The sequence below is a fragment of the Zingiber officinale genome, chromosome 8A, assembly GCF_018446385.1.
Source record: "Zingiber officinale cultivar Zhangliang chromosome 8A, Zo_v1.1, whole genome shotgun sequence".
Taxonomy (NCBI): Eukaryota; Viridiplantae; Streptophyta; class Magnoliopsida; order Zingiberales; family Zingiberaceae; genus Zingiber; species Zingiber officinale.
Genome location: NC_056000.1, coordinates 60926505 through 60954504, shown reverse-complemented (window position 1 = coordinate 60954504; position 28000 = coordinate 60926505). Strand labels below are relative to the sequence as shown.

The following is a 28000-nucleotide window of genomic DNA, read 5'->3' as shown; positions in this document are numbered from 1 at the left end:
TGTTTTACCACATTATCATCACCCATTGCCATAATTAACGGTGGGAGGATCATTCCAATATGTGAATTAAGACCAGTGCCAGCAACTTCAGCCAAAGCTCCCAAAGCATGAGCATTGAAGGCACTAGAAAAAATGAACAGGTTTAGTAAGAACTACCATGTCAATCTCTAATTATATCGGATGAGAGAGACTGCATAAAGGTTCACTCACGAAAGGGGAAGCTGGACTAATTTAGGCAAGATGTGAGGCAAAACAGCTGCAGTCCTGACACTGAAATAGGCAAGAAATGAGGATTCAAGGGTAATTAAACAAGCTTGCTTGCCTTCACTCAAGAAGTATGAAGACACCAAATAATTAAATAACCTCAATATTTGTTTGAGTCCATCAAGTGCTGTATCAGAAGTTTCATCACCCTCTAATGCACGAAGGAGTGTGGGAACAATTTCATCAATTGCTTGCATTCCAGCACTCTGCAACATGACATTCTCGTTATAAGCTTGTATACAATTGGCAAATCAAGAACATCAAATAGAACATATAGGCAAACCTTGTAAAGAGTGCTAAATGCCAAGCCAGCTGATTCACGAACCTCTTGCATGCTGGAACAAGTTGAAGAGTGATCATACAAGTTGAACAAATTTTCAACAACATATAAAAAAAAGTGCAAATAGAAAATCAAACCTATCGCATAGAGCTGTACGTATTGTAGGGATAAGTTCATCCATAAAGTTCAGCAATTGGTGTTTACCAGCATTCGCCATAACTTCACTCAGACCAATGCATACACCCTTTTAAAGCACAATATGAACATGATAAAGAATAATTAACACAAGCAAAGTCTAGCTATCACGAATAAACATGATAAAAATGAAGACTCAAACACTAGCACAGAACACTTAATAAAGCACTTTAATGAACAAAACTATCAAATTTTTAAGCATTCATGGAAATGAATTATCTGATAAACTGAACCAAAAAAAAAAGTGAAGTATATTCAAGAATACTAAATGGCATTTTATTAGCACTGTTAACAATTTAAATTCTCATGAATTATTAGCCACATGCTAAAAGAATTGTGGAATGGTCCACATAAATAAACATGTGCTAAAGTATATATCGCCAAGGCACATGATGTTAGATATATTCTAAGAGCATTCAAGAAAGTATCAGAACAAAATAAACTCACTTGTCTTTTACTACTGTCAGGGTGTTTAAGCCCTTGAGCTAAAATTGGAATAATTGAAGGCAAAACCCTCTCCCCAAGCTTCCGAACAAGTTCACCAAGTGCTCTTCCAGCAACCTAACATGATGGATCATTGGTTATTCAGTTGAGTATGCACATACTAAATACTTCAATTCCTTTAGAAAACAAACCTGTCGTCTTTCTAATGAAGATGAAGCGAGAGAAGAAATCAGAGTATCCATTAAGACTGGCATTATTTCTTTGAGAGTCTTGGGAGTATTTGCCACGATAGTCTTCCATACATGCAGTGCAGCCTAAATAAAAAATGTGAGATATATTCATGTTCAACAACATTAACTTCATTGTCAGTTTGTGGCAAAATAGTAATGTGACAACAAGAAAACAAAACACAGTAGAAAGAAATATGACATACCTGACGTACAGTCAAGCTAATATCACTACGAACCATATAAATTGCAGCAAGAACTTCATTGCGCTTCTTATGCCCAAGTACCTCAATAATTGCACGACCATGTGCCTCTGTACTTGCACCTTCGTCATCACTCCCACCTTCAAGAATTGCTTTTCCAGAGGTTCCGGCAACCTGCAAACCCATAAGCCTTTATGCACAAAGATCCCTAAGACAATTCACAAAAATCTAAACAGATAAAGACCTTGAAAAGAAGATCGCCAAGAAGTTCAATAGAGCTTTGTCGTAAACGCCAATTATCACTAAAAATGCCATCCTCCACAGCAGGCAGCAACAAAGGTAAAGATCTAGTTTGATAATCCCCCCAAAAAAGTGGAAGTAAAGTTTTAATACCCAATTAAAATTTAAAAAAGAAATAGAATAAAGATGTAAGTAAAAATGTTTAGAAACAAACGTTGTAGCATAATGCTCAACAAAGACATGGCCAGCACTCAGCGCAGCATCACGAACAGATTCATTTTCATCAGCAAGCCCTGAAGGAGAAGTCAAATATCAGATAAATGTACAAATTTATGACTAATATAATCAACATACCATCCAAAATTGCAGGTAGAACCACGTGTAAATAATTCTGAAAGATGACACCCAGGGATCTTGGCAAATACTGTGTCATCATTGTAAACAGTGTTGGATTGACTTGATTAATGAGAATGAAAAAAACAAATAAACCAGAAATTTACCTTAAAAAGTGTCAAATGCCCATCACGAACAGAAGACTTTTGGTGAGAACAATTTCTGATGATATCAGGAAGAATGCGCTCAAAGTAATCCTTCCCAAGAGCAGCCAAAACCTATAGAAGAAAGAATTGTGATTGCTGAACACAGAATTATTATGATAATCAAAGATTATTTGAAATTAGGCGCAATTGATAAATAATATTGGTTATACTGGTTTCTTTTAGGTCAAACTGTAGGTTACCCTGTTAAACAAAAGCAAAAAACCATACATGAATGGAAACAAAAATTCCTCTATAAAGACCAAAACAAAAATCAAAATGAAACATTCAATTTATCCACTAAAATTCAAGACAACTTGGATGGGGAGATTGCCAGAAATGCATACTCTCTATATTTGATTTTCTACAGTTATTGCACATCACAAAAACTCTATTCTTCATTTCACATACATGAAGTATAATCCCAGATAATTAACAGTGATAATAAAGTTACCTTGTCACTTAACCAATAATCATGTCAGGAGTTATCCTAATAAGCATTTGTCACTAAGATTCTCCTTTATTAATGATCTTTCCTGATTACATAAAGCTAATTGGTCCTGCAAACCTAAAGCGAAAAGTTTACAACTAAGGAAACCAACTAAAGTCTTTATTCTATTAATTATTTGACAGAAACAAAACTATTAAATGTATAAAAATATGCTCCAAACACCAATATTCAACTACACAACCCAACATTCAACGAAAACAATGTCATCTACAAACAATATGCATCATGGTAATGTGTCTTGCATGTGTCCGGTGAGTTCATCCATGACTAATGTAGTGATCATAACTTCCCAATTGCCTTAACAATTCCTGAATTTGATCATATGAATGAGTCAAAAACTAGACCATGAGGATATTGACTACTATCCATCCTGTAATGCGCAAAATCTATAAGTACATTAAAAGAAGAATAGCAAAAGGTCATACACATGGAAGAGTGGAAAGAAATTATGTTTAATGTTTATGTTCAACAATTAATGGAGCATCCAAACCTCACTAAGACCCTGTGCTGCTCCAGAACGCTCAACATTGCTGCTATCAGACTTCAATGTATCCAATAACCATGAAACAAGATTTGGAAAATTCTCTTCGCCCATTCCTTTGATGAGAGATCCAAGAGCCCTAGCTGCCACTGACCGAACTTCTGGAATAGGATCAACCAACACCTGTTCGCAAGAAGGGAAGATAAATATAGTACATGTTCAGAGATCTCATTTTCAACAGGAAGAAAAAGATTGTTGAGAATTTGCACCTTTTTAATTTCAGGAAGAAGTAATCCTATATAAGGTATCATATCCTTAGGTTCAGTCACTAAGGAGCACATATTTCCAGCAATCTGAGCAGCTTTTTTCTTTGTCTCAGCACTTCTCTCCCTTAAGCCTCTATGAACAATAGGTACCAATAATGCCAAGGATGGAGCATCAACTGAGTTGATGAAAGTGGTCTGCAAAGATAGCCTAAAGTATTAAAGCACTTAACGTTTAAGACAATTAAACTGGCAAAACCTTTAGCCTACTTGAAGAAGAATGTCTAGAGAATGCTTTGTGTGCTCATTAGGATCAGTTAGACCCATCAACAGGGTGGGAACAAGAGCAGATATTTCCGGATTTTTAATGACGCTGCCAACCTAATTAAAAAAATCATGTAAAACACAATTTAAGCAACAGAGATACATAGAAGTTCGACAAAGAGGAGAAGATTGTTACCTGCTGTAGAGCAGTTTGGCCAGCATCCTGTACTTTGGGGTGTGTATCAGTCAGTATCTGCAATCAATTTTAGTAGTTGATGCTTTAAAATAAATTTCACAAACCAAAGAGGATTCATGACCTAAAGACAATTGTGTTTCCAAGTCAGAAACCTCCGTTAGTTTGGGAACAATCTTCGGGAGACACTGAGAAAGTTGCTCAGGTGCACAGTATGCCATAGCACCCAGAAGCTGCACACTACTTTGCTTGGTTCGCCAAGCTTTATCTTCTAGCCCCTGAGGATATTAGAACCAAGTCACTAACTGACCTTGAAGTGAAACCACAAAAAAACACAATTCAAAACAACAGCAATAACATATTAACCAACCGATAACTCCATTCTGAAAAATATAAGAGTAGATGATAACCATGTGTTAATGATGTAGATCGCCAAAAAGAGAGGATACTTCAAGCTAGGACAAATTTAAAAGAAAAAGCACCTTAAGAAGTGAAGGGAGAATAAGCTTCACTCCGTAACCAGTAAGACGTGACATCATTGCTCGAGCAGCACATTCAGCAGCTTCACGTACTGCTGCTACTTGATCAGAAAAAGAAACCAAAAGCAATGGCAGCATTTGAATGACATACCTGGAATACATACATAAAATAACAACATCAAACAAGCCTGTTTATTATATTTGAAAATTAAAATTTTGGAATACTTACGGTTCAAACAATCTACCAAGCTTTTCACAAAGGCACTCAAATCCAAGTAAAGCTCCTTCACGAGACTTAGCTGAATTTCTAAAACAAAAATATAACAGTCAAATTGCAACAAAAATAGGTGAGAAATGTATACACAATGTCAAAATGAAGAAAATTCACAAAACCTCAAAAGAGGGGAAAAAAAAACTCAACGGCTAAATTAAAAAGGACAAGCAGATTTCTTTATAAGTAATAGTTAAACCATTACTCCCACTTTGGTCTTAGTTAAATGTATATCTTACTCATGTTGAGCACTGTAAAGGAATATCCCTAATTGAATTAAGATCAATCAAATCTCCGATTATTCTTGGTATAAAGATTAGAGCATATGGGTCCTTTCATGTACTCCTTATCAAAACTCCCTGCTTTTGATTTCTTATAAGCTATGGCTATACCAAATTTTTCATGTCAATTATCTGCTCTCCTTGACCAGGTTACAGTAAGAGACATGTAAGCTTGGCAAAACCCATTGTATTTTGCTCTTCACTAAGCATCATCTATCAAACCACTTGTAGCTATACCTTGCAACAGAATGGTTCATCGAGCTTAAAAGTCACCTTCCTGATATTGCAGATACTATAATGATTCATGTATGCACTCTTTAACAGTTTTAGAGGAGATGTAGGCCTAGTCTTCATGTATTTGGCTAATGTTGTTTCCTCTTTTATATTCAGTGGTAAAACAACCTTCTCATTTCTTTATCCTCCACAATCTATTTTACTTTATGGCTAAGTGTTTTTGGGGTTGTTTGTGTTTGTTGAAGTGGTATTTTTTTTTGGTTGTGTTTTGTTCATGCACTTGAACCTAGCTATGATAAACTTCAAATTTCTCAAGCACTTCAACACCCATAACAGAAATATTATGATACAAAATTTCAGGCCATGTAAGATTTTTCAAGACTACTAAACCTTGTTTTGTGCATTCTTTACTATCTTTGCCTCAATCCATACAGCTTCAATCAATTGCACTCATCCGAGGAAGGCTATGACATAAATGAGATATAACGCAGCAGAGAAACTAGTAACACGGTAGAGAGAAATATATATATAGCAACTCTAACACAATGTTGACACCAAATAGTCATGCCACACAATCTGCAACATAAATCATGTGGATTAAGTCCTTTTGAAGATATTGAGTTTCCAACCATTGGGCTAGATAAATTGTGTTCAAAAAATCAAACAACCCTTAACCCCTCTACCACTTAAGCTTATTGTTAATTAGTCCCAGGATGTTATGTCCAAGAAGCTCTCTATTATATATATATATATAAACTCAACAAATTGGCAATTGATAAATCATAAATATCAATACTTCTGAAAAAAGGAGACATAAAAACAAAATATTGCTAGGCTTGAGAAAAAGCAATATTAATTGTAATAATAAACCTTGTTCTTTAGTTAAAGTGCATCAACAATGAAGCTATGTACCATCAAAAGAGCAAATACATTTTAAGAAGTAACTGATAGTTCCAAGTAATAAACAACAAAGGGTGACACACCTATCCTGTAAGCCTTCATGGAGGGCTGTGATAATGCTATAATTTTTCAAGCAAGATATTCCAAAACCTTTCGCTACACCAGCAAGACCAAAGGCTGCACCACGACGCTCTCCATATCTATCACTTTTCATCATTCGATCTATGAGTTTAGACGCAAGTGTCCGGCCGTCCTCCTAATGAATAATAATTGCACAGGAAGATTGGAAAATGAAAATACATCTTGAACAAGAAAAACAAGGACAAGAATTACCAAAGCAATTATAAAATACATCTTAAACAAGAAAAAAAGCAATAAGAAACAAAGGATTAAATATTTCAAAGGAAAAAAAAAATAATATTGCACACAAAATGAAATTACCTGCTTAGTTTTTAACGCAACAAAAAATACCTGTTTAGATGCCATTAATGGAGATAAACAATCAGAGACTGCTCGTTGCACGGCCTCTGAGGGAGTGTTTAGAACGTCCAATAATTTCTCTACAACAATGTGGACTTTTGGATCATCCTGCTCCAAGTATAAATTGTAAGCCAATGAGAGTAAAGTCATAGTAAATACCAATCTACAACAGGAAGGAAAGCAATGGCAATATGTAAACCACCAAAATTACTATAACTAATCTCATACCTTTGCTAAATGTTTCGCAAGACCTCCAGTGAAGATCACAACACCTTCCCTCACAAGATCATATTTTTCTTCATCAGATACCTAAAGACAAAGAAGCAACACAGAGTTAGTGACTCTTGATGACAAACATTAGTATTATTAGGTTTAAAATACAGGGATCCTGAATCCAACAAATAATCAATTAGTTAAAATGAGAGTACCTTCTTATTCAAATAACTCTCAAAAATAGGAAAAAGTAAAGGAACATTCTCTTTTCCATGTTTGTCAATGATCCTAATGCCTGCATTTATCATTCTTGCACGGACATCCATATTAGGATCTGCCTGAATTGAAGGAATAAGAGAAATCTTTTCAATCCTTAATTATGTATAAATTATTATATCAAGAATGGATGAGTAAATAAGGATCAATAAGGAAAGTTAACCAATGAAATATAATATATTTATAGAAATTTTTTTGACTGAAAAAAACATATGACAGGAATAGTTTTCCTCTTAATGACGATATTATTCATGACTAACCTATATCCAAAATCAAGGTTTGAAATATCGAACCGTCCTGAGCCATAAAGTGTTTTGCTTTTTCACTATAAAATACTATTTCAATATCGTGCCAACATTTAGATATATAGTGTCAATGGTAAATTGGAGGCAGAAGAAAAAAAGAGATAAAGAAAAAAATAACACAATTATATATTTATTTTTCAACTAAAATGCTATGATTTTGACATTATCAATGGAAACAAATAAAAAAACTTAGGAGACATGTTAAAAAAGTGTAGAATGACGACATGGAATAATACTCATCTACATAATTGACACGACATAGGAGACATTGTCTCGATGCAAAGTAATATCAAATTTTAATAATTTATCACCCAGACCCGGTACATACGAGATTTCAAATGATGTCCAAAATCCCACATCAAAATCTATACTAACCTGATTGATGCATCAAGTGGTTTGACTGTTACAAATGTATATGTGGCATGATTGAGTAGTATTATGGATGGACAAAGGTTAAGATGAATGTGGTATAATGTCATCAAGCGACTTGGGGCGGAAGGAGTATGATTAATTATTTGGTTGTGTTGTGTGTCATGCTTTGTGAATATTGATTAAGCTAAAAGTTAGGTAGCGGTGTTTGTTGTCAATTGAGAGTGAGGGCGATCATCATAACTAGTTAGGGTTTAGGGTCACCACAACATGTCAAGATCAAAGAGATAGGTAGTTCGCCTGGATGAGTTGATTATAAAGTTAAATCTATGAGGTAGACAATTAGAATACGTGGTTGGCTAGATTTAACTCTGTTATTATAGGTTTGATTTAGGCATGTCAATTTTTCAAGAACCTCAATTTACCTCATTTTTTTTGCTTGGCTTGTTTTTACCATGGTTTGAAATACCATGTTGAAATGCTAAAGCATCTAATTCTATTTGGATAGTAAGATGTGGCACAATGATGGCATGCAAGACATTGTAGGAACAGTTCTCGACAACCATCCAACAAATGTGACACCAAAAGAGGTCCTGAAATGAATTATACACTACTTCTTGAAAGCTATAGTCAAAAGGCCTATCACCATGGGTTGAAATGTCGTTTCGTGCCGCCGGCACGGACGGTTTTTACCGTTCCGCCGGGCGGCCGAAACCAACATAGGAGGCGTCCCCGTCTCGACGACGCCGGAGGAGACGCGGGATGCGTTGGGTCGGGTTGAGTTTTTAACCCAACCCAACCCGACAACCCAGTTCAACCCAAAACACCTAACCCGAACCCAACCAACCCGATCAACCCAAACCCATATAACGAAAATCTAATTCAAATGACTTTGGGCTATTTTCCTATAATTCTTCACTTTTATCTCAATACTCCATCATTATCATACAAACATACATTAAAACATATAAATTTTTAAAATAAAATTTGATTTAACCCCAAAACCCACAAAACCCTATATTTAAGCCAACCCAGGTCAACCCGAACCCGACCCGCCCTAGGCGTCGCCAAAAGCGTCCGACGACTCTACTGGCGTCGCCAGACGCTTCCGGCGACCCTTCCACCACCGCCGGACATGTCCGGCGACGCTTCCGGTGCCTCCAGACACCCCCACAAGGATCGTGGACGATGATTGCAGGCGATCTCGCGTCCGCGAGCTTTATCTTTTTCAATAATTAATTATTTTATTTAATTAACTTAAACAATTCCTAAGGAAGCTGTGTGATATTTCGAAGAGGCTTTGATAAACCTTAATTAAATTATCCTAATAAAATATATAAAAAATATATTTAAAATTAAAATAAATTTAATAATTTTTATTAATTAATATTCTAAAAAAAATAATGTTTTAAATTTCATTTAAAAATTTTAAAAATATATAATAATTCTTATTTATATTCTAATATATTTTTTATTATTTTAAATTTCATTTAAATATTTTAAAAAAATCTTTAAAAATTCTTTAAAAAATTAAAAAATTCTAAATTTTTTTTAATAAAATTCTAATAAATTATATTTATATTCTGATATTTTTTATTTCAAATTTTTTTACTTAATATTTTTTTACTATTTAAAATATATATTATTTAATTAATAATTAATTAAATGAATAAATAGTTAATTTATATAATTATTATTATATATAAAGTAATATCTTGTATTAATTTATATACTTATTATTATTATTATTATAGATAGTTCCATTTTAATTTGAATTATTGATATATTAATTCTATTTAAATAAAACTATTTTTAATTATTTTTCTAATAATATTAAATTATTTAATAATTGAGAACTTATAATAAATCAATATACAACTTATTTTTATATACACCAAAAACATATTTATCTTATAATTACTATATATAAATAAAAAAATACCGAAACTGTGTAGGTGCAGCGGAGGCCTGCACAAATTAAAACTATCCTCCTCGGATCTTTCAACTCAAAAGTGCAATAGCGATAATAATAAAATAACTAAAACAATAAAGCTAAACAGAAGGACAGAGAAGACGGGGAGTTAACCTGGTTACAACCAAGAAGGTTGTTAATCCAGGACGATGAAAAGCGCGCACTAGAAAAGTCTCCTTCTCTGAAGGCAGAGAAGCCTTTTACACTTTGGAAGCTTAGAACTATTGCTAAGAAAGACTACACAGATGATTGCTTGAGTTGTTGAATATTTCCTAGTTCCAGGAGTCTTTATATAGCTCCTAGAAAGTCTATCCCGAGAGTCCAAGGCGCCTCCAACAAGGTTCAAGGCGCCTCTCGGTCAACGGATAAAACTTTATCCGCAGCGTAAACGATCATTTTGACCAGTCGGAGGCGCCTCAAACCAGATTGAAGGCGCCTCCAGTGTGGAGGCGCTCCAATGCTGTTTGAGGCACACTTTCTCCTTTGCTTTGACTTCCGACGCTCTGATCTTTTGGGTGATTACGGCCAACCGGAATAGAGCTCACCCGAACCCAATTCCTGGCCTTCTTCTCGAGCAGTCTTCCACCCCGGCTTAATGTCTCTCGAACGTCGCGCACGTTCTTCTCGCCCACCGGTGTACTCTTCCGCAGCTCTCTCGTCCTTCGGACGCACCGAGCCCGTCGGCTCCCTTCCCGTGTCATCCTTCTCGCTAGCTGCGTCTTTCGCTCGACTTCCTGCGCTCCTAAGCTCCTGCACACTCAGACACAGGGATCAAACACAAAACAGTACCTAACCAACTTGGCTGATTACATCAAAACTACCATGGGGTTCAACAAACTGTATCGGTATGACACGATATGATATCGAAACCGTATCATTCCAGTCTCAGATTGAAACCTTGGCACGGGTCGAAATTTTAAACTTTGCCTATCACCACTAGTATCATCTCACATTTCTTCAATGTTGACCAATACCATGTGTCAATAGTGATAAGGAGTTGTTTCAGCAAGGACAGAATCTCTCACTAATAATATAATCTTTCTTTGTCAAACCTTTGTACTATTATATCTACTTTATTTAGACTATCACTTTTCGAAGATTTACATCCATGCAAAATTTTAAGATCTATGATCACAAAAGAGATTTACTACTCTAGATGTGCTAAAAGCAAATTATTCCATAGTTATTCAATGATATATCCATCAACATAAAAAATTATAGTATTGATTAATGGAATATTATGAATACAATTAAACATCTCCACAGTGTTCTGTTTAAAAAAATTGTGATTAACAATATATAATATGCATAGCAAAGTTACGAGCCAACATTATAAGATGCATAAATGAATTGAATAGACGACTTAAAATAAAATTCACAAAGCCTTGAAAGAAACCTACCAGAGCACGTGATATCAGAAATGACATAACAACCGGAAGATCTTTTGTGCCAAATATATCTGCGGCTGAGTGAAGAGCCAATGCAATGCCCTGTCTCCCTATCCAGCAAGCATCTGACATATTGATTCCGATACCAAAATTTCGAATATAAAGGGAAAACAAAGTAGAAAGTGTATCCTGAAGACAGAATAACTTGTCAAATAATGGTACAACACATGGTCACTAGAACAGACATTGTGAGTATCCATGTGAATTACTTGTATTGTATCTGGATTTTCATCCAAGGCTGCAGCTAATGCCTCTGCTGCAGCAACCCGTACATTGTAATTGACATGTGATAGTCCATCAAGAATACCAGAGTAATCAATCCCTAATTCACACCCATATTTATCCCAAACTTCCTCTGCAAGTACTGTAACTGCCTGAAGAAAAATACAAACACAGATTTGATAATTGTAGGATGATGTGAATGGCTAATTCTAGATGAAGATCTTGAAAAAAAAATACACAACCTAGGCAGGCCCACACAGCACAAAAGAACTGCATAAAAACTTGTCAAACATAAAGCATTCTAACATCACCATTGCACTTGTACTGAGAATTTCATCTTTAAGTGAGTTAAGTTAAAGCTCAATTTGGAGAAAAACATCAGACAGTGAAAAGACGTCTAATATTTGATTAGAACCACGTGGTATTGTAAATGAAGCAGTTCAAGATAAGCCCTAACTTTTCAGTTGAAAATATAAAGCCAGTGAGGCACAAATGTGACCATTCAACTAACACAACAAACCAGACAATATTAGGGGATATTATATAGAAAGGTTTTAGGAAATGGATGGTAAATTTCACTATCGTGTTTAAAGAAAAAAAAACTAGAAAGAAATTCAGGTCCACAGCCAATGCCCAGAATAGAGGACCAGCACTATAAACCAAGAAGACCATTATACAGCTCAATCAAACTCTTAATAGCATAAAAGTGTTGTGCTAGTGCAATGCATATTACTAAGATATGGATTAGGTTTACATGTACAGCCTTGGCAATAGAATTAGTCAACCAAAGGTTAGCAACATAAACCTTACATATCTCATCTAATGATTTAGATATCTTGATAAATAAACCAGATGAACAAGACATAACTGATGCAGAAGCTATAAGCATAGTTTGTGTACATTAAATTGTGAGGAAAAAGATTCACCGACCTTCTCTGGATCATGCAAAGCAATCCAAATACTGGTCGTGACCAAAGCATCATCCCGAAGCACATGGCCGGGGATAGAAGGAATGCATCTTATAGCAGTCAAGCAGGCAAGTCGCACATGCAGATCCTTAGCATAAACTCCAGAAAGGGCCTAAATTACACAGAAATATTAGTAACAAAAAGAATCAAAAAACATAGTATGTGTAATTTTAAGTAACAAAAGCACATTTTACTCACTTTGGCCAATTCATCACCTTGGATACCTAGGCATAACTCATTCAACATAGGCCCAATTAATGGCTGATAAGCTGGAATAACACCAAGGACATGATAAAGAACCTGGAAAAAGCCATGAAGAGTCAACAAGAGACAATAAAATTAGAATATAAAATGGTTAATCATCATTACAAAACCAAAGTATTCATATCCAACCAAGAGCATCCGTGGCCTAGGGAGTGGCAATATAGGATCCAAATGCATAGATAGTATGTGCAGTAAGTCATCATGAAGTGCAGTCTTCTTAGGAGAAAGCAGAATATGCTCGATTACCTAGAAGAAATGGAGCAATTAAAAAGAATAGCTAGCAACAAGCAAAGTTAGATGATAACTAAATTTAGACAAAAATATACCGGAAATATAAAGGTAAAGGAAAAATATACCGGAAATATAAAGGTAAAGGAGTCTGCTGGAAGCGGTCCATCTTTACATGACACTAACAGGCCATTAACTATTTGCTCAAAAATACCCAATGAAGGGCGTTTGGGAACTTGACCTTCAACGGGTGGGGTAAGTTCCAAGACTACATGTACATCTTTTGCAGAAATTAAACGCAAAGCAGCAGCTATCTCGTGTGCCCAGATAGAAAGAGGTGGGGCTAGACAGTGAGCAAGATTTAGCATAGTCTCAAATGCTGCATCTCCAACAATTGATGAGTGCAGTAACGGATCAACGTATTTCACCTGCAGCAGATTGTTTGAGGATAAGAAATAAAATGGCCAAACTAAATCTCTGTTGCAACAATTGTTTAGCTAGTAACTAAAAAGCACAAGTCACTAATGACCATTAATTCAATTGATAGATTACGAAAAAAAAAACACTTTCACAGTACCTATAAGCAATCTTGAAGTAGGAAGGCAAAAAATATATATATATACAATCACTTACTAGTGTAGGTAGCTGGCCATGAGTAAATATTGGATTAGCAATAGCCATCTGACCAAGAGTCCTAAGCATAACTGACAGATTTTTCTGAATAAGCTTAACCCTGTGACGAATAACTGTTTCCTCCTTCAGCAACAATTCCCTCGCTTCCTCCTTGGCAGTCTTTGCCTTCTCCGCATGAACTATAAAAACTTACATGTTACTATTCAACATCAGTAGCAAAACAATCCTGTCTTCAATAAGATTTACCATTCTTCTTGCTACCCTTTCCTGTGTCTCTCTTCACCGTGTTTATGGATTCCTTTTTACTTGTCTCTCTTTGTACTGAAAGGTCAGTTGGTGCATTCCCCTTTGATAAGGGAAGGAAATATTTAATTTTGCAAAAATTACACTCTTGATAAAGTACAGGTTAAGTCATGTAAGCATACCAATCCATCTTGTTCGCCATAAACCTTAAAACGGCCTTTTGGTTGCCTAGAATTTTTAGCAGCAATAGTTTCAGCAACATAAACTCCTTGTTCAGTAGATAATTGCCCTTCTGGTGTATAAAATATCTAAAAAAGCATACAAAGATAAAACAGCTGCTAACTTTTATTATGTTATGATCATATTTAGACCAAAATGGAGTTGGGAGAAAAAGTCGGAAAAATGAACTTATAAAGTAGAATACGCCAAGATAACACAATTTTGTAAAATCTTCAAAATGGTAAACTTATTTGAAAATGTACTCAGGTGAGAGTACCAATAGAGGTGTTTTTTTTTTTTTGTAAATTTTACAAATTTTATTTCAATGTTACATTTGCACAAGTTCACCAGACTCCCAGCTAGTAAGTGGGACAAAATTTAAGTGAGAAATCCAATTAACTTACGAAGAATGAACAAACTCCATGCCCTTGTAGTAACAAAATAAGTGATCATGTGGACACTCAATGACAATAAAAACACAAAGATCATTTTTCGACCTTTAATAAACCACAAATGCATTTCAAATCAGATAGCATTACTTCACATCATGAATCAATTTAACTTCAAATGTGTTTACATGCCAAACAGAAACCAAATTTTACGGATCAAGAGTAAAAGAACAGCATGGTGATTAAAAACGTTCAGAAAAGATAGTGTCTGCATAATGAAATAACTAAAAAGTGCAATATGTTGAAACTGGAGAATGTTTGTGTGGTTGAATTTAGAATCTTGATAATAAGAACAAAATGCTTAAGGCAATCATAGTGGATCATGCTATTTGCTATAAATTATAATTAACTCAGAGGAAGAATTATTTGCACGACAACATGAAGAAACTGAAAACAGTCAGATGACCTAAAATAATCATCGACTATCTCACCTTAATATCATTTTCTGTGAGCATATCATGTAATGAATGATCTAGGAGACTGCTAAAGTGCTGAAAATGCAAAACAAATGCAATGAGTTAAGAATCGTATAGAAAATATAATATTGCATCAATAAAACAACAAAGAGACTTACATTTTCAAATTCAATGAACAAATCATTTGGGGATATAGTCATTAATGTTGATAGAGAACGTGTGGCTGCAAGCTGTTCTAGTGTGCTTGAACTAAAGAGTCCAGTAGACCCAAGCAAATCCTAAAAGGATAATAATAGCATATGAAAAATCCAAGGAAATGGAAAAAAAAAAAGAAACTGCTCAACAAAAATATAATCTATCTAGTTTTTAATGTGAGAAAAATACAATGACATTTATGGTCTGTACAATACAAATTTAAAATTTAATATTTTAGTAAAACTAAACATTACAAATATCAATATCTGTTTTTTTGATATGGCTACAAGTAAACCAGCCACTGATAGCTACATGATTGCAGATCATCAGTTGTTTTTCATATTCAGATCAACACCTAAAGCATAGACAAAGTACTACAGAATGAAAATCAGAAGATTGGCAAAAGGCATTACCTTGCATATTGGCTCAAGATTCACAGCCACAATATCCACTATGTTATAACCATGTCTCTGCAAATTCCTTTGAAGCCTCTAAAAATGTTTAGCTTTTAGTTAACATCAATTCCAAGTATAACCTACCCACTAATTATGAAAATCAAGAATTGAAAAAAAAAAATTGTCATACAGAGTGAAAGCCAAAAGTGGTATCAAAGTGCAACATAGAGCAAATGGTTTCAATGAGGCACTAGGAATAGATGTTGCAATAGATAATTAGACAAGGGAACTCTCAAACATGTCCAATATAGTATTTTACAAAGGCCAAATCAGCAACACCAACATGAACAAAAAAAAAAGAAAGAAAGCACCTACCTTCCATACTTGGTTACGTATACCATTGTTGGCAATGCAAGGGTGATGTGAGCAAAATATCAGCTGGGAATATGAACCGCGGAAACCAGAAACAGCTGCAGGCGCGATAAGAAGCAAACATTTCACCAACAATTCAACGGATGGTAGATTTGGTATTTGTGCCTCATGCCAACTCTCTGTGTCACTGACCATGAATGCATCATCTTAGGAAGTTAATTGAGAAAATTAATCAAATAAGAAACTAGTAATTGGCATAAGAAGTTAGGTACAGTGACATTCAACTAGATATAGTGAAAACAAACACTAGTAACAGTTAGGCAATGAAAACAAACCAAAAGGTAGAACTATAAGAGAAATATAAAGAGCAAATACTCAATCAAAGAAGCTTAAACATTGTACGACTCTGACTAGAGTACAAGCATCATATAGCATGCATCTAAGTGTCAAACACATCACAATATCAAGCGGCAACATGGGGTTAAGCAAATCTAGGTGTCCATATGCCTCACCCTTACAAAGGCAATCGTTTAGATTTTGGAGGCAGAGTAGACCACAATTGACCACATGCTCAATTACAAAGAGAACAGAGATTTAGTAAGAAACACAGCACTTACGTAAGCTTCAATTGTGAAATTTTCTCAGTAACTAAAGACAACCACGACCTATATTCAAGAAGAAGATTTTCCACCAAAATTGCCGAAGAAGAGCTAATTTTGCAGGTAGCTTCATAAGCAACCTTCCGAACATCCCAACTAGGATGACAAATTAGATAGACTAGCAGCTGCAACACAAATCAAAAGGCACTACTAAGTAAAAAGATCACAGAGAATAAAATCATCAACAAATTCTAAAAAGCATTTATGAGTACCTGTGACAAGGACCTAATAGACAAGGACTCTGAGACCCTACAAAAAGTAAACCACTGAATCATTCCCCTAACAGATTTCCACAAAATATAAAAAATAAAAAAAAATAAACATGAACTATATTTCATAAACATTAACAAATAATGTAAACCTTTGAAAATGGTCCACAAGCAGAACCTCGAGTAGATCTATACAAGCAATGCAATCTTCATTTATCAGTTTTGCTACCTGTAAAACAAATTAACAAGCCATGAGAAGAACACCGACAGTGAACCACTATGTGATATATCATCATCATCAAGGCAGTAAACAATACATTATAGACTAGTGTCTGAATGCAGTGAAAATAGTTTTTTTATTTAATTTTTTTTTCTCATACTTATTTCTTCTTTATTTTGATTATGATACCGCAATGTTATAACTTTATATTTCCAAGCATATAGTCATTCTTGCAATTTACTAGTATAGGCATATATCAGTGATGCAACCTTTTGAAGTGATGTTCTTACAGAGAACATAAGTGTCTGAAAGAGATATAACTAAAGATTATTCTACATAATGTAGAATAGAACACTTTAAAAAACCAATTCATAACAAAACACTGAAGAGAAGTACACAATACATTATCAACTAGCGTCTGAATGCAATGAAAACGGTTTTTCTATTTCATTTTCTTTCACATACTTATTTCTTCTTCATTTTTATTATGATACCACAATGTTTAAGTTTATATTTCCAAGCATATACTCATTCTTCCAATTTAATTTGTATTAGCATATATTAGTGATACAACCTTTTGACGCAATGTTCCTACAGATGCAATGTTCTTCATTTTTACTATGATACCACAATGTTTAACTTTATATTTCCTAGCATATACTCATTCATCCAAGTTAACTTGTATAAGCATATATTAGTGATACAACCTTTTGACGCAATGTTCCTACAGAGAACATAAGTGTTTGCAAGAGATGCAACTTAAGATTATTCTACATACTGTAGAATAGAGCACTTTAAAAAAATCAATTCATAACAAACCATTGGGAAAAAGTATAAAGAGGAGCACAGATTCTCAATATTAACAAAAAAAATGTCATGTACCAATCCCCCCCCCCCCCCAAAAAAAAAAAAACAACAATTTTAAGGTGTACCAGAAGGACAGAAAATGTTTGATAACATATTTACAATCTGAAAGGTGTAAAAAATTAATGTAAGACCTTTAACGGAATGAATAAATAAATAAAAGGCTTAAGTTTGCAAAAACATAGATTTTTCAATTACAAAGATTACATAGATACTTAGTAATCCTATTCTAGCTTGTAATGAAGGTACCGATAATCTTCAAACTGTCAATCAAATGTTGCTTGACCAATGAAGCCATATAACCACAAATAAAGTACTTTCTCAAGAGTACAAAGTGTCACCTTTTTCTTTTGCCCCATTACACCATTGATAATATCAAATGCTTACATATTATATGTTCAAAGTAAAACCTAGAATCTCATATTCGTTAAACCCCCATGAGTTAGGCCTTTATATAGAAAACGAAATAGGACCAAAAGACTCAAATACCCTTTTACTTATTCTAACACTCCCCCTCAAGCTTGAGAATATAGATCATATATACCAAGCTTGTTACATATGTAGTCAATCCGGGGACCTCTAAGTGATTTAGTAAATATATCTGCTAGCTGATCATTTGAGTTGACAAAACTAGTAGATATTTCTCCGGATATGACTTTCTCTCTGACAAAGTGACAGTCAACTTCAATATGCTTTGTTCTCTCATGGAAGACTGGATTTGAGGCAATATGCATAGCAGCTTTGTTGTCACATATGAGTGACATTTGTGTAACCTCTCCAAACCTTAGTTCCTGAAGCAACTGTTTTAACCATATAAGCTCTTGACTAGCAATAGCCATAGCTCGATATTCTGCCTCTGCACTGGATCTTGCCACAACATTTTGTTTCTTGCTTTTCCAAGAAATAAGATTACCTCCGACAAATATACAAAATCCAGAAGTGGACCTTCTATCAGAGGGAGATCCTGCCCAATCTGCATCAGAATATCCTACGACTTCAGTATGTCCTTTGTCTTCATATAAAAGACCCTTTCCTGGTGCTCCCCTGATATATCGAACAATGCGAGTCACTGCATCCCAATGTTCTTTGCATGGAGAGCTAAGAAACTGACTTACTACACTCACTGCAAATGAGATATCCGGACGAGTAACAGTAAGGTAGCTTAGTTTCCCTACCAATCGCCTGTACCGTTCAGGATCTGAAAGAGGCTCCCCCTGATTTGGTAGGAGCTTGACATTAGGATCCATGGGATTGTCGACTGTCTTTGAGTTTAACATTCCTGTTTCTTCCAGAATATCCATTGCATACTTCCTTTGGGATATAATGATCCCATCTTTAGACTGTGCCACTTCTATCCCTAGAAAGTATTTGAGTTTGCCAAGATCTTTTGTCTGGAAATGTTTAAAAAGATGTTGTTTTACTTGTGAAATTCCAAGATGATCATTACCTGTGATGACAATATCATCAACATAAACCACTACATAAATGCAACCAGTAGATGAATGACGATAAAAAACAGAATGATCAGCCTCGCTTCGAGTCATGTCAAACTGTTGAATTATGGTACTAAATCTACTGAACCATGCCCTGGGTGACTGCTTGAGACCATATAAAGATTTCCGTAAGCGACATACAAGACCAGAAGACTCCCCCTGAGCAACAAAATACGGAGGTTGCTCCATGTAGACTTCCTCGAGCAGGTCACCATGTAAGAATGCATTTTTGATGTCCAACTGATGAAGGGGCCAATGGCGAATAGCAGCAATAGACAGAAAAAGACGCACAGAAGACATCTTGGCAACAGGAGAAAAGGTGTCGCCATAATCCAATCCAAATACCTGAGTATAGCCTTTAGCGACAAGACGAGCCTTAAGCCGATCAACCGTGCCGTCTACACCAACTTTCACCGTAAACACCCATCGACAACCAACCACTGACTTCCCAGGAGGTAGAGGAACGAGGTCCCAAGTCCCACTGCTCTGTAGGGCACTCATTTCATCAAGCATAGCCTGTTTCCATCCTGGATGGGCAAAGGCATCACCTGCAGTCTTTGGAACAGAAACAGACGACAAGGAAGACAGACAATAATAATAGGATGGGGAAAGACGATGATAGCTTAAAGAAACATAGTGAGGAGAAGGATTACGAGTGGAACGCATACCCTTTCGAAGTGCAATAGGAACATCAGAGTCAGGAGATGGGACCGGAGGAAACGACGAAGGACTTGGCTCCAAAGATGTGCCCACAGTAGTGTCAGTGTTGGTCGGCGGCAAAGCAGAACGAGGACGACGCTGATAAACCTGCAAAGGAGGAGACGAGGCTGGAGGTGATAGAGGCGCCTCTGGAGGATAAAAGATAGTCACTAGTGCAGGTAGAAAGGGAGAAACCTCGGCGAAGCGGAAGGACCAAAAAAAGAAACCGACTCAAAGAATGTGACATCAGCGGAGATGAAGTACCGACGAAGAGTAGGGAATAACACTTGTACCCTTTCTGAGACCGCGGGTACCCAAGGAAGACACACTTATGAGACCGAGGAGATAGTTTGTCAATGCCGGGATCAAGAGCATGAACAAAACAAATAGAACCAAAGACCCGAGGTGGTAGAGGATGAAGGGACTGATGTGGATAAAGTACCTGATGAGGTATTTTACCCTGGAGAGTGGATGAAGGCATGCGATTGATGAGATAACACGCAGTAAGTACGGCATCACCCCAAAACTGATGAGGGACATGAGAATGGAGAAGAAGGGTCCGAGTGGTCTCAAGAAGATGACGATTCTTGCGTTCTGCAACCCCATTCTGTTGAGGGGTATGAGGGCAAGACGTGCGATGCAACACACCATGAGATGTCAAGAAGGTACAAAACTGAGTAAATAAATACTCGCGTGCATTATCACTTTGCAAAGTTTGAAGGGAAGTACCAAATTGAGTTTTTATTTCTTGGAAAAAGGATTCAAAAATAGAAAACAATTCTGAACGATCCTTCATTAGATATAACCATGTACAACGGGAAAAATCGTCTATAAAAGTAACAAAATATCTTGACCCCATTGTAGAAGAAACACGACTCGGACCCCAAACATCAGAATGAACCAAAAAAAAAGGAGACATAGCCCGACTCTTAATACGAGGAGAAAAAGAATACGAACATGCTTACCTAATTGACACGACGCACAAGATAAAGACTCTAAGTGAGAAAGACTAGGATGTAACTGTTTCAACTTATTAAGACCTGGATGTTCCAACTGAGCATGAATAAGAAGTGGAGATGCCGCCGCCGAACCAACAAAAGAGGGTTGGTGAAGTCGATATAGGCCATGAGATTCACATCCGAAGCCAATCATCCTCCCCGTACTCCGGTCCTGTAAGGAAACGGACGTGTTAGTAAAAGAAATGACACAATCAAGAGATCGAGTAAGTTGACTTATTTGACAATAAATTAAAAGGAGCGCCGGGAACATAAAGAACATTATAAACTGAAAGAGATGAAGAAGGATGAACAATACCAATACCCTGGGATTGAGTTTGAGAACCATTGGCCATGGTGACCATTGGTAAATTACCAGAAGTAGTGAGAGAGGAAAAAAGGGATTTATTACCAGTGATATGATCGGTGGCCCCAGAATCAAGAACCCAAGGACTCGAAGAACGAGATATGCCAGCAAAAGAAGTACCAGCGTCTGCAATGGTAGCAGTGGAGCCTGAAGCCTGTCAATCCTCAAACCATTTCAGAAAGTCAGTATATGAAGGTGTTGAAGTCGAATCAGGTGTTAACTGTGAAGTGGAAGCTGAAGGAGCAGAACTCTGAACAATCTGAGCAGCACGAGGAGGACGACCATGTAGACTCCAGCATTTATCAATCGTGTGTCCCGGTCGGTGGCAATGATCACACCAAGGGCGTCCTTTGCCACCCTTGCGAGGTGGAGGTCCTTTGTGTCGAGAGACCAAAGCTGACGAGTCAATAGGAACAGAAGAAGGCATCGTCAAGACTTTGGCCGGGACACGGAGAAGAGTCGCCCAGGTATTTTCCATGGTAGCTTCTGTGGGGCAGCCCAGGATCTGGTCGCGGACATGAGAATATCGTGTTGTTGCAGAAACTTGACACTCTTGACATACCACAACACATGTTAGAAGAATTTAAAAAATGTTTGTTTCTTTTATAGCTTTTGTGTGCAAGATATAATATCAAAACTGTATCATTTCAGATGGGACAAAAAGTTGGACATGAGAATAATCTGTGGGCAGACCATATAAAGCCAAAGACATAAAAAATTTCTTCCGATTTTCAAGCTCTTCAACAGGATCGGCCGCAGGTGGGAGCAGTTCATTGAAGTCACAAAGAAGGCTAGAAACTGAACCCAGATAATTTGACATTGAATCCTTAATCTGATTGGTGCTGAGGATAGTCATGAGATCTTCACAAACTTGATAGAGTCGTCGAGAGGTGTTTGTAAAGAGTTGTTGAGCTTGCATCCAAACAGCTTTGCAGGTTTTGTGAGTACGGAAGACATTCCTAAGAGATGAATGGATGGTGGCTCGGATAATACAACACAACTGAGCGTCAACCTTCTTCCACAGAGGACGATCGGCGTCTCGAATATCTTCTTCAGTTTGAGTGAGATGTGTCTCATATCCTTGTCCAACAAGCCAAAGTTCAATGTGAGATGCCCAGGAGATATAATTTTTACCATCCAACTGCTCGGAAGAAAGGGGTGCAGTAATATGGTTGGTAAAGATTGAGGTATCTGGTTTTGGAGCGCCAGATGTAGCCATGAATAGAACTGTGGACCGGACTGTGCTTGCTTCTTCTGCCCAATCGGATGAATCCTTAATCTGACTTCGAATCAGGCGACTGTGGGTTCGTGTCCCACCGGGCGTGCCACTGGAAAACTCGCAGCACCGGTCGTGCCACTGGAAAACTCGCAGCAGGTTAACGTGAGATGCGGAAGCTTCTTCGGAGATGCCCTACTCCAGCAGGAACTCTTCGAAGCTTGCTGATGGATGGGAAGAAATTGGAACGCCACCAATTCTTCCCCTGCCGGCGAAGAGTTGAGCTTGAACAGGGAACGTCGCGCCGCTGGAGAGAAGAAGAGGTGCCGCCGGCTGGAAAGAAGAAGAAGAAAGGGGAGCGCCTCTGTGCCCTAGCCGCCCGAGAAGAGGAAAAACGCGATTGGTAGGGAGACGAAGCCGATAGAGGGGAGCACCAGGATGCCTCTGTGCCCTAGCCGCCCGAGCAGAGGAAACGCGAACAGAAGGGCGTCGGGCGTCGGGCGTCGGGCGTCGGGCGTCGGGCGTCGGGCGTCGGGCGTCGGGCGTCGGGCGTCGGGTGTCTGGTGTCCACGAAACAGCAGGCCGGCGTCGGGCGTCCACGAGGCGGAGCTCAGCGTCCACGAACCAGCAGGCGTCGGGCGTCCACCGATTGGAGAAGCTCGATGCTGGAGAAGAACTCGCGCGTCGCTGGAGAAGAACACGCGCGCGCGTCGCTGGAGAGGAAGGCTCGGCAGAAAGAGACGGCGCGGATAGAGAAAAGAAATTAGGGTTTTAACTTTGCTCTGATACCATGTTCAAAGTAAAACCTAGAATCTCATATTCGTTAAACCCCCATGAGTTAGGCCTTTATATAGGAAACGAAATAGGACCAAAAGACTCAAATACCCTTTTACTTATTCTAACATTATACACACATCTATAAAGAGATTGAGAGAATTCTTCTATGAATCCTTCAGTTTGGTAAATTCTAAGACCATAGATACTTGGGTTCACTTCATAGTGGATCTGAACATTACCGAACCAATGGAAAAGTAATTGTAAGTTCCATTTCTGAACCAATGGAAAACTTTTTTCCAAAGATAACTTTAGTTGTCAAAAAAAAAAAAGTATTCAGACAACCTAGAATTGCATGGGTCAAAGGGTCCCATAACATTGACAATTAAAATAAGTACAATCCACTTTAATTAAAAAAAAAACAGCAGCATGCATAAGTCCATATGACTCTAAATACAAGTTTTCTAAGTCATGCCAACCGGCTCTTGGTTTTTACACTCTACCACAACCATTAGGATGTCTTTGACTACAATGAAGCAATCCAAAGTGAAAATGCTGACTGAAGATGTAGTCATTTCTATTCTTTTCATATGAAATGAGACAGAAAAACATGGAAGGTTAATCCAATAGCAACAACTTAAACCTAAACTTGCAATTGGGTACTACTCATTTTGCTTCAAGTATATAGTTAGACTTGATATGCATCAACAAAACAACGTTCCCTTCAACCTATCATATTATATTTTTAAATCCCTTAATCCACATACATCTATCATAGTTATGAAATTGACTGTTCTCATTTCATCTAAAAATCTCATTGGCCAAAGGGTTATGTAATTTCAGGTAGGGTATTTTGCACCAACAACCTTCCCTAACTAGTTGCACAAATTGCCAAAATTAGGAAAAAAAACCATGAGAGTTGACAGTATCAATTGATGCTAACTAAGCAAGGTCAGGACTAGATAAAATAAATCATAAAAATTGGATTTTCAATCTAAACAATCATGACCATGACTAGATTTTCATGTCAATGAAGACAAAAAAAACCAATGAAAGGAGAAAAGGAGACAAACAAAAAGAAAGAAGAATTGTTAAAACAATTTCCCAAGTATAATGTATTCACTCATTGGCAACATTCTAGAATAATTACCAGGGAAGTAGGCATAATTGAGGAATCATTTTGAGCGATTAACTCCCAAAGCTTTTCTTTAAGAAGAAAATCATCTGTAGGAAACATAATATTATGTAGATATAAATCAAAAGTAGGTAACGTAAACCAAAATACAAAATAGAATATACGATTACCTATTTTAGCATCGACAGTGGCAACTTTTGCTAGTGAAAATAATGCATAGATTCCATCTAACCTTTGAGTAGCTTTTGAGAAACCAGTTTTTACTAAGTGAGTGAGAGGCTCAAGTAGACATGATACCTGATAAAAGATCAAACTTACCAACCAGGAATTGACAAGGAAACAAAGTGCAATAAAAGAAAGTATCCATTCGCTTACTTTTGTCAATGTATCTGACTTTTTGCATATAACTCGCAAGCATCTAAGGTGGCCTTTTCTTAAACTGTCTTTCTCCTTTAGACCTGAAGCAATAAAAGAGATGACTTCTTGATTGACAGCTTCAGAAGTTCTAGATGCCCATGATGCCAAAGCTGACAAAACTGCCAGCTTCACCTCCTCACTTACTGCCATAAAATAAATAACTATAATCAGCACTAGAAAAGTGAGGAATGGAAAAAACAACACCATAAGGCTTTTTACCATCTTCCTTGTAACAAGACATAAGAAAGCTTGATACTGTAGGTGCTAATTTACTTAGTGATTTTGCTGCAGGAGATTTTGATAATTCTTCAATAGCATTTATCATTCCAGTCCTCTGATAAGGATTCGTGAGTTTTCCCTCAGAACCTATTTGACACAGTCAATAATAATTGAAGAATAGGCTGAATTAACTCTTCAAATGAACAAGGGCATGAACCAAGGTACTGAATGGTGACAGAATAATGATTCAAGAAATGATAATCAAAGCTGACCTCCTATAATTGCTTTTATAGCACCAAACATTGAAGGTAGAGCATCTGGATCACTAGACTTTTCACTTAACAGTCCTACAACGGACAATGCTACAGTTCTCCTTTCCTCATCTACATGACGGGTCTGTGGAAGGACAACCAAGAGAAACTCCTTGAAATACTTGCTCAAGTCAAGATTGATCAATTTTAATAGAACTCCAACAGACTCCAGTACTATCTCTGGATTCCTCTTTAAAGCTTTAATTGATGATGGGAGGACTACGGTCTTGAACTCTTCATGCTCCATATGCATGAAAAGAGGTTGAAAAGCTTCACAAAGCCCTTGAGGTGGTCTGTCCTTTGTGTTTAACACTGATCTAATAAATATCTCAAGAAACACAGGCTACATGGGAAATATATTAAAATAATGAATAGACATAGAGAGAAAAAACACAAATATGAAAAGCAACAAAAATAATAGTATAATAATATTTAACCTTCAATTCATCAAACAATGATGGAATTTGAATTGCATGCTCAAGCAACAATTTTATCAGATGAGTACTATCCTTTGTGGAAATTCTTGAATTCTTTAATTCCTCTACGTAGGCCTTGTATGTATCAGATGACTGAAATTTATAGAGCAGACAGGTTGAGTGAATTTTAAGCCAGACTGTTAAATCATGAATCATCAAATAATAAGTACCTGTGAAAAAAGATTAAAGAAAAGATCCTTGCAGGATTTGCGCTTATGGAAAGATCCCTGCATGAGGATATTGCACAGGGCAGCCTGCGAAGTTGCAAACCTTACAAAACCACCCTTTGAAATAGATATGAACTGACTCCATTTTAGTAGAAGGCATGACCACTTAAGAAGTTTATAGCATCCAACATGACATTGAATCTTTGATTGTTTTTCCATGGCCTGCAAAAGTGCCATCGCAAACCCTCTCATGAAGGTATTTTCACTGAGCGCTTTAACAATGAAATCATCAACGGATTTTCTCGATGCTCGATCATCATATGTAAACAAGGTTTGGAAAACGATATCAACCAATATGGGTGAAATATCAGATGTCAAACCTGTGAAAATAAAAAAATAAAGAAAATATAATATGGGGAAAACATCATTGATCATGAAACAGCTGCTTTGATAACATAATCTTGGTTACAATATGTAAGAGACATTAAGCAAGTACATAAAATGAGCAAGGTCATAGTAGAAGTGAAGCAGAAAATTGCAATTAGAGAATGAGTGCTAACAAAAAGTAAAAAACCAAGCATAGACCCAGAAAAACAATAAAAAATATACTGAAATAACAAGAAAGAAATTAAAATGAGTGAATGTTCATAGAGACAAATAAATATTACTTAGTGTAGACTGTAGAGCCAGAGGAGCAAACAAACAACCAATATATTCATCAAAAAAAGAAATTAAAATAGGCTAAAACAAAATATTGAAGAAATATAATGCCAATCAATTCCAAGTATGACATCTATGGAATCCCAAAGATAATCCATAACATGAGTACAGTTTAAATAAATGACGTTTAAGTAATAGAACACGCTTATGGTTATTCAAAAAAGGAACGGGCTTAGGAGAGACTGCTTAGAGTTTGTATTCATACAAAAGCCTCAGGATAGAAAATAAAAGGAAGAACAATTTCGCTACATTTAAACTAAATTTCGACAATCAGATTTTAGAATGTTAATCAAATTCCCTTCAGATACTATTGTTATTTCTCTACGTTAGGCCCTGTAGAAAAGTTAAACTAGCATGGCACTATAATTCGACTTTCCAGGCGTGGCAAACTTCATCAAACATATTGCCAAATTTATGGTATGCTGCCCTGAGTGAACAACCAACATAGACGCCTTGAACCAGTGTTTCAAATTTCGCCGGTGAAAACGGGAACCATCAAGCCACCAATAACATACTTATCGATCAAGATCGAATTACCCAGTAAGTACTAATACTGTCGCCTATGTAAGCTAACCTGAGATCTGAAGGAGGGGAGGCAATTTCTCGCGGAAAATTTGAACACGCTGCTTGGTGGACGAAGTGGAGACCTCGTCAGCGGCAGCTCGGAGCAGTTCCATGGGCTGATCCATTGCGGAAGCCCCCGAACTGTTCGGGTGGTAAGAATTCGGATGATCGGAGCGCGAAGGGTGGCTGGCAGCAGAAGTTAGGGCATTTGAAGAGAAGAGTGTCACTCGAAATTACAACTTTAGGGCCCATATTTTACAAATTGACTGATATGTCCATTTTAATGTTGGACTGGGCCACTGGTGGGTGGACTGTTAGAATGATTGGGCCATTTCAACGAAGGGTGAAAGGTATGCATTGCTACAAATAGGCTGCTTTAATAATTAAAGTCAATGTTATGGAATGTACCATGCCAAATTGATTGGATAAATTTGATATATAAAACTCGTTTATCAATTGTAAAAGAATATATAAAAAAAAAAAAAATAGCATTCATAAATAATGTTGCTGAATAATTTATGAATAAATTTATTTTTTTAATTTATATAACATTTAGTAATAA

General features: G+C 36.6%; 1 protein-coding gene across 1 annotated transcript in view; it reads right to left on the bottom strand.

Annotated features, from left to right (window-relative positions):
• LOC122009220 (protein ILITYHIA-like) overlaps positions 1–27633 on the bottom strand; it is a 33817-nt gene extending 6184 nt beyond the window's left edge. The window contains exons 1-47 of the mRNA XM_042565298.1: positions 27449–27633; positions 26158–26534; positions 25949–26080; positions 25473–25854; positions 25201–25347; positions 24940–25124; positions 24735–24861; positions 24580–24653; positions 16954–17030; positions 16805–16841; positions 16551–16717; positions 15937–16120; positions 15580–15657; positions 15130–15249; positions 14987–15046; positions 14070–14195; positions 13891–13990; positions 13645–13823; positions 13140–13439; positions 12913–13029; positions 12718–12819; positions 12482–12631; positions 11539–11703; positions 11282–11458; positions 7175–7297; positions 6975–7055; positions 6738–6854; positions 6350–6522; positions 4810–4887; positions 4584–4731; positions 4257–4379; positions 4105–4161; positions 3915–4025; positions 3651–3842; positions 3391–3564; positions 2354–2464; positions 2208–2277; positions 2068–2146; positions 1858–1960; positions 1617–1787; positions 1375–1497; positions 1187–1300; positions 682–788; positions 548–599; positions 364–470; positions 211–270; positions 9–123 (exon numbers count right to left, since the gene is read on the bottom strand). Coding sequence (XP_042421232.1) covers positions 9–123; positions 211–270; positions 364–470; positions 548–599; positions 682–788; positions 1187–1300; positions 1375–1497; positions 1617–1787; positions 1858–1960; positions 2068–2146; positions 2208–2277; positions 2354–2464; positions 3391–3564; positions 3651–3842; positions 3915–4025; positions 4105–4161; positions 4257–4379; positions 4584–4731; positions 4810–4887; positions 6350–6522; positions 6738–6854; positions 6975–7055; positions 7175–7297; positions 11282–11458; positions 11539–11703; positions 12482–12631; positions 12718–12819; positions 12913–13029; positions 13140–13439; positions 13645–13823; positions 13891–13990; positions 14070–14195; positions 14987–15046; positions 15130–15249; positions 15580–15657; positions 15937–16120; positions 16551–16717; positions 16805–16841; positions 16954–17030; positions 24580–24653; positions 24735–24861; positions 24940–25124; positions 25201–25347; positions 25473–25854; positions 25949–26080; positions 26158–26534; positions 27449–27563 — 6267 coding nt within the window. The 5' untranslated portion in view covers positions 27564–27633. The remainder of the gene's footprint in view (positions 1–8; positions 124–210; positions 271–363; positions 471–547; positions 600–681; positions 789–1186; positions 1301–1374; positions 1498–1616; positions 1788–1857; positions 1961–2067; positions 2147–2207; positions 2278–2353; positions 2465–3390; positions 3565–3650; positions 3843–3914; positions 4026–4104; positions 4162–4256; positions 4380–4583; positions 4732–4809; positions 4888–6349; positions 6523–6737; positions 6855–6974; positions 7056–7174; positions 7298–11281; positions 11459–11538; positions 11704–12481; positions 12632–12717; positions 12820–12912; positions 13030–13139; positions 13440–13644; positions 13824–13890; positions 13991–14069; positions 14196–14986; positions 15047–15129; positions 15250–15579; positions 15658–15936; positions 16121–16550; positions 16718–16804; positions 16842–16953; positions 17031–24579; positions 24654–24734; positions 24862–24939; positions 25125–25200; positions 25348–25472; positions 25855–25948; positions 26081–26157; positions 26535–27448) is intronic.
• Between the last annotated feature and the right edge of the window lie 367 nt (positions 27634–28000).